This window comes from Nicotiana sylvestris, chromosome 12 (assembly GCF_000393655.2).
Source record: "Nicotiana sylvestris chromosome 12, ASM39365v2, whole genome shotgun sequence".
Taxonomy (NCBI): Eukaryota; Viridiplantae; Streptophyta; class Magnoliopsida; order Solanales; family Solanaceae; genus Nicotiana; species Nicotiana sylvestris.
The window spans coordinates 152,122,043-152,128,518 of record NC_091068.1 but is presented as its reverse complement, the minus strand read 5'-3'; the positions used below and the strand labels follow the sequence as shown (position 1 = coordinate 152,128,518).

Genomic DNA, 6,476 nt, shown 5'->3' with positions numbered 1-6,476 from the left:
CACAGTGGCTCTAAGAGCACAGTGTAAATTCCGAAACGGATTTGTACTAGGCGGTTAGATGGCTGTATAATAAAATTCTTTACTACAATTGGAAGTGTACCTTATTTAGGATTCCCCTACTATATAAAGGGGACCCTAATCATTTGTAACGCATCAATTATTGAGAAGAGAACATACACATTTCGCTTTCTTGCTTATTGCTCATCAGAATTGTCTTTTAGCTTTATTGTTCTTACTGACCTACCTCGAGTCTACCTTAGCTCGAGATCGAGACTGGCTTGTTCACTGGTTTAATTCAACTTATTTCTTTAAACCTATACGTTTGATTCTTTGATTATCAGTGGGTATTCGACTAAATCACATATCTTTAAGACTTTAATACAAATTTAATTGTTCTCAGATTTTAAGGTAAACATTAGTGTTACATATTCGTGCAACGCACGGGTATAGAGACTAGGTACATTATACATACTATAGTTAAAACTTATATTTTGTAGTGAGTAGGTGTTTACCCTCAAATTCGGATAACAATTAAACTTATATTGTGGTTTTAAGGATATATGATTTCGTCCAACACCAATTGGTAAGAAAGAAAGTAAATGAATAAATTAGAGAATAAAATAAATCAAACCAGTATGCTAGCCAAGTCTGACCTCGATTGGAGATAGTCTTGAGGTGGAACAATAAGAATAGTAAAAGATAAAGCGACTTTGATGAACAGTAAGTGGAATAGCATAAAAGTAACGAGTATGTATATTCTTATCCGTGAACAATGAATATTACAAATGAATAGGATCCCTCTTTATATATAGAGGATTCCTAAATAAGGCACACTTCTAATTATAGTAGAAAACCATATTAACATCTGATTAACCGCCATGGATTGATCCGTTCCGAGATTCACACCACGATCTTTGACCAATCACGGATATCTCGCCTTTTCTATTATCAAGCTATGTTGTTGCCACTCGGAGTCTCTCTTTATGGCAGTGATTGACGTCGACCTCGGTCCAAAAAGAGGCTTTGATTCCAGACTCGACATCTTATCTCCTAGATGTGACATTTCCATCTCGACCAAAGAATGAAATCGGGTAAGCCCCCGATTTCTACCATATACAGATAGTCCCCTTGTTTCTTAGAGTAAAATGATAAGAAACGACCTGAGCCTCAATTTTTTGGATACCCCAATAATGATTTCATCCCCATGACGTAAGCGATTAAGGTGACCGCCCGTTGGTACAGTTCCCCAAACCATTAATGCTTGCCAGTGGACGGTCGGCCACTAGAACCACCAAACTGTCACCATAAATCTATAAATATAGGCTCTTAGGTTGAGCCAAAATTTTACTTTCACCTCTACCAAGTTTTCTAAGTTTCTTACTTTCTCTATCGCTTCTCTTTCACCACCCGTGGAGTCAACTTTGTTAGTATTAAGAATACCAAGTTTCACCTCTTTTAGCTTCCTTCTACCTGAATTAATGGAGAAAACCTCCAAAACCATACTACAAAAGGACAACACCTCTTCATCGCGGCCATTGGTGATAAAACACCGGTATGGCCACGCATCGAAGAGTGCATTCCTGGCTCATGCGACCTTTATTTTGATTTCAAATTAAAAAAAGCCTCTTAGGTACCTAGCCGATGTGAGCCCATGTTGAGGTATATATGCTCGATAACCGAAGGTGATCTCGAGCAGGTGAAAAAGGACTGCCACTGGGAAAACGCAGAGGTGGTGATTCCTACCCCCGAGGAGGATATTACTACTTACGTGGAAGGGTTTCTAAGTGTATACACTTACCCATTCAGTCTGGGTACTATAGTCGATCCCGTTATTATCGACTTCTGCCGCCAATACCGAATAACTCTTGGCTAGATACACCCCTTCTTTTGGCGCATTGTTATCTTGCTCCTTTGTGAGTAAGGTCGAAGGGATGCTATTTACCCTCGACCACCTCATGAGGCTGTATAGCCCCGTCTCTATAGGGGCAGATTAATAAGGCTCCATCACCGAGCCACAAAGATGTTATTCTCGAGTACAGACGAGGACAAGGATCGGGGATGGATGGGTCGATTTGTCCGAGTGAGGACCTCCGATATAGTCTTGGCCGAGAAAATGCCATTCCCCGAGGAATGGAACATGAAGTGTAAGTAAACCCATGCATCTTATGTCGATTGCTTTGTTTCTTTTATCTTCCTTCACCCGCATCTTTTCTCACCCATGTCTTTTTTTGTGATGTAGTGGTCCCCTAGGTGCCCGGAGCAATCCTGAACCTCAAAATTTGGGTTCATAAGCTGGCTTCAACTTTCACATATGTTGAGCGCTCGTGGTGCGATTTAGCGAGGGGCCGATGGGAGGCCAATAATCATGGTAAGCTTATCCTGTACGCTTTTGATGCTTTTTTCTGAAATGTTTCTTGTTATTTATACTTGACTTCGTCTTATGCAAACCTCAGGGATGTTGCTGAAATGAGATCGGTACCGCCTGGGGAAGAGATGGCCCCAAAACCAGCTATAGACAAGAAGAGGAGAAGGGCCTCGCCTTTTGATACCCCAAAGCCTAAGAAGAACAAGGCTCATAAGTCAAAAAATGATGCTGCTACTCTACATGCTATCGTAGCCCAAAAACTACGAGATAAAGAAGAGGAGGGAGAAGATGTTGGTTGTGAGCTGGTGGCTCAAAAGAGGGGAAGCGTCAAAGCTTCAAAAGCAGCTGAGCCGATGATGGCCGAGGAGTCTCATCCTCGGACAGAGAAGATCTCGGAAGATGGTCCGAGCAAAGTCCCCGAGTCATCGGGGGCCGAAGATGTCTCCCGCCGTGACGAACAACCAACGAGTATGCCTGAAGGGTCCGGTTCCGAGGCCCTTCGAAAAGGAGAGAGTGACCCATGTGACTTGCTTAGGGCAATCAATATTGATGATTCGCCGCCTGGACCCATATTTTTTGAAGGGCATTTCAGGAGGTATGGTCTATGGAGACCCCCAATATGAGAACGACCCACGAAAGGGAAGACATATTTCGTGGTTGCCTTGTGGGGGTCGATGACATTTCTGACCTAGATGCAAAAATTATTTTTGATGAGGCTCAGCAACTCCTGAACAAGGTAAATTTCATTCCATGTTATTACATTTACTTTTATTTCCTTCTGTCTGATTTCTGTCCTTTCTCCAAAGGCTGTGACGCTTTATTGGGAAGCGTTCAACAAATCCCGAGCTCAGCTAAACCGGTGTGAAGCCGATCTCAAGAGGCTCACGAAGGAGAGAGACGCCCTCAAATGCCTCTATGTGCAAAAAGAGGAAGAGATCAGGGACTTCCGAGCTGAATTGACAAAAGCTCACAGAGAGCAGACCGATCTCATTGAGCAGGTAACATAAATTTTTGGGGAGCTTGACATAGCAATTTGGCGACTAACACTTAGATCATGCAGGTTCAGCAGAAGGCCGAAAAGATTGAGCAGCTTCGCGGGGAGGCTGAGGTGAAAGAGACAGAGACTTTGGGGTGGAAGCAAAACATGGACCGTCTTGCCTCGGAGAAAGAGACCACTCAGGCCCAGCTATCTTTGTTTGAGCGTCAACTCCAAATCATGAAGGAAGAGAGCTTGGCTCGAGCCAAGAAAATTAAAGAGCTCGAGACTCGACTGGATGCTGAGTTTGCAAAGGCTGCATCTGTAGCGAAAAAAGCAAAGGCCAACACGGAGGTGGTCATGGATGTCTACCGAGACGATGCTGAAGCCGCTAACACTCGAGCGAATGAAATTTTTGATGCTGCTCAGGTTCAATTATCTCGTGTTGTCGAGCATATTAAATGTCAGTCTCAGAGAGAGACTCTCGAAAAGGTTCATGCTTGTGGCTTTGACCTCACGGACGATATTGAGAACACAAAAGTGCTAGAGGCCGAGGCCGAAGCTTTGCTCTCTGATGATGATTACTCCGGGAGTGCGAGCAGAGAAGATGGAGATGAAGCTCCCGAGGAAGATTAGGCACTTAGAATCTCTTCCTTCGTTTTTGGATTTTTGTGTAAGGCCTTTGTCGGTCCCTTGTACATATTTTCATCCATATATATATAAAGAAATTTCCATTTTGAATGCCTTCTCAGTTTTTGTCTTCAATCATGTTTCGTGCCTTGTAAAAGTTTAGCACATTTTTATGCTTTAAACAATTTGTTCGAGACTTTGGTTTTAAATGACTTGATCGAAGCCATAATAATACTGCTTTTATAGTCGGGTTCGAGTGAAACTTGAATTTGGAGCAAAAGAACCCTTAGGTTTGTTTTGAATGAAAACGGACCCTCGGTCTGTAGTTGAGTAGGTTCTTATTCGAATTCGAGATAGCAGAACCCTTAGGTTCGAATCGAGTGAGAACGTGTTCTCGAACTCAAAGTGTGTTAGCCCTTAAGCTCTTTGAATTAGGCCTATATGGCCTCTAAAGGATGGCTATTTTTTCCATCTTTTGGCTCAAAGACTTAGTAAAATTTTCTTATGTCTTAGCATGTATTTTTTGTACCAGTTATTTTTTTAGGGTTTAGTGTTGATCGAAACCCCTTTGTTTTTAGTGCCTTAGCACATGTTTGTATTTGAATAATTCGATACCTCGTAAGGTTTTTCAAGGGCTGATTTTATCGAAGCCCTTTGATTATTTTGCCGAGGGTAGCCTTTTTTAAAGAATTCGAAGGCCTATTTTTATTGCGGGGTTCGGATGCCTCCAAGCCGCATTAGTTTGGCCGTAGCCTTTGGGTGTGACTCTTGGTCTTATTTTCCCAAAAACACTTCGAACTTGTTCGAAGTGTTAGTCCCCGAGAATGATGGCCTTGGCCTATAAATCGAGGGGTGCTCTTTGAGGACTTTTAGATAATTCGAACATGTTGATTTTCGACGGCAGTCCCCGAATGGGGGGGTGGTTGACCATTCGAGGAGTATTTATACTTGGCCTTTGGGCCATTTACTGTTTGAGTTGTAATTGTACTTGGCCCTTGAGCCATTTTCCACAAAAATTATAAGCATGGAGCTTGTATAGTAGAAAATTTTCTTTGAGGCGCAAGATATTTGATAAAGAAAAATGATTCTTTGAATAAATTGTACATGTTTTTCCATTGAGGCTCGATTAATCTACATGGACACGGTTCATTCCACTATTTGGCCCATTACAAAGTTTCCTTATCGAGGCCCTTTTGACACGAAGTACTTTCCCCTGAAAATAAATCATCCGAGGGTGATGCCCCCCAGTATTCGAGGTTGAATGTAAGGAGATCTCAGATACTCTAAGTTAGCATGAATAATGGTTGCTTTATTAAAAACCTTACCGGAAAAATCCATTTGGGATAAAAACTGGTTGAAGGTAAAACGAGTGCAACGTGTGTTGTAGGGTCCTAATATCTTCCTGCTTGATGATAACTCCAATATTTTTGCTCGAACACCTGAAAACAAGTTAGTGAAAACGTAAATGAAAAAGGAGAAGGTCATACCTTAACAGTAGTATCGTTCAAGGAGCGAGATGTTCCAATTGTTTTGTAGTTGCTCTCTGTTTATCGTGCCTAGCTTGTAAGATCCCTTTCCAACAATATCGAGGACTTGATAAGGTCCTTCCCAATTTGGGTCTACGCAACCATCCGAACGAGTGCATCTTCTCATTTTTCATCCAATAGTTCGAGGTTAGTATTCATAGCCTCGTGATCTGATTCTTCCGTTGTATGTCAAAATCTGGCACTAGGTTCCCCTACTTTGGCTGGAACCAAGGCTTCAGAGCCATATACTAAGGAGAATGGGGTATCCACCATACTGGACTTCGATGTTGTTTGATATGCCCAAAGGATCTCGAGTAGAATTTCTCTCCATTTTCCCTTGGCGTCGTTCAATCTTTTCTTTGGATTTTGAATGATAGTTTTGTTCGTTGACTCGGCCTGTCTGTTTCCACTTGGATGATACGGTGTCGATAAGATCCTTTTTATTTTATGTTCTTCGAGAAACTTCGTTACCTTGCTGCCGATGAACTGCTTTCTGTTGTCGCATATGATTTCGGTAGGTAGGGTGGACATTCGGTACTTCGGTTCGGTATTTAAGAATATCGATTTGGTATTTAGGTATTCGATTTATCAATTGTAAATACCAAATACCATACCCAAGTATTTTGGTACGGTTTGGTATCTCTTATTTTGGTTTGGTACGTTTTCGGTTTAAACCAAATCAACTGTGTTTTGTTAAGCTTTGCCATTTTCGTCTTCTAAAAAACACCTTTCTCCCAAAATAAAATAGGAAAAGCAGCATATATATTATAATCCATGTCTAAACCTTATATCCTATAGTGAAGAAAAAGTAAAAAAGAACTTTAATAACAAAAATGAAAAGAAGCAAAAACCTAGAACTTGGGGGAGTCTGGTTATTTAATCGTTTATAGGGACCAATTATAGTGAGCTTCTGTGTATCGAATCAATGTATTGCTCTTCCAAAAATCTTGGTGACTCCCAATGGCTTTGGGTAAAGTTG

General features: G+C 41.5%; 1 protein-coding gene across 1 annotated transcript; it reads left to right on the top strand.

Moving 5' to 3' along the window:
* Nucleotides 1–2,984: 2,984 nt before the first annotated feature.
* Nucleotides 2,985–3,977, top strand: LOC138883951 (uncharacterized). Its single transcript, XM_070164677.1, has 3 exons — nt 2,985–3,101; nt 3,172–3,363; nt 3,426–3,977. The coding sequence occupies exons 1-3, from the start codon at nt 2,985–2,987 to the stop codon at nt 3,975–3,977; spliced, it is 861 nt and encodes a 286-aa protein (XP_070020778.1).
* The last annotated feature ends 2,499 nt before the right edge of the window (nt 3,978–6,476 follow it).

Coding starts and splice junctions, on each gene's coding strand:
- LOC138883951 (XM_070164677.1), top strand. CDS start 2,985: ATGAGAACGACCCACGAAAGGGAAGACATATTTCGTGGTTGCCTTGTG. Junction 3,102..3,171: donor CTCAGCAACTCCTGAACAAG/GTAAATTTCATT, acceptor CTTTCTCCAAAG/GCTGTGACGCTTTATTGGGA. Junction 3,364..3,425: donor AGACCGATCTCATTGAGCAG/GTAACATAAATT, acceptor TAGATCATGCAG/GTTCAGCAGAAGGCCGAAAA.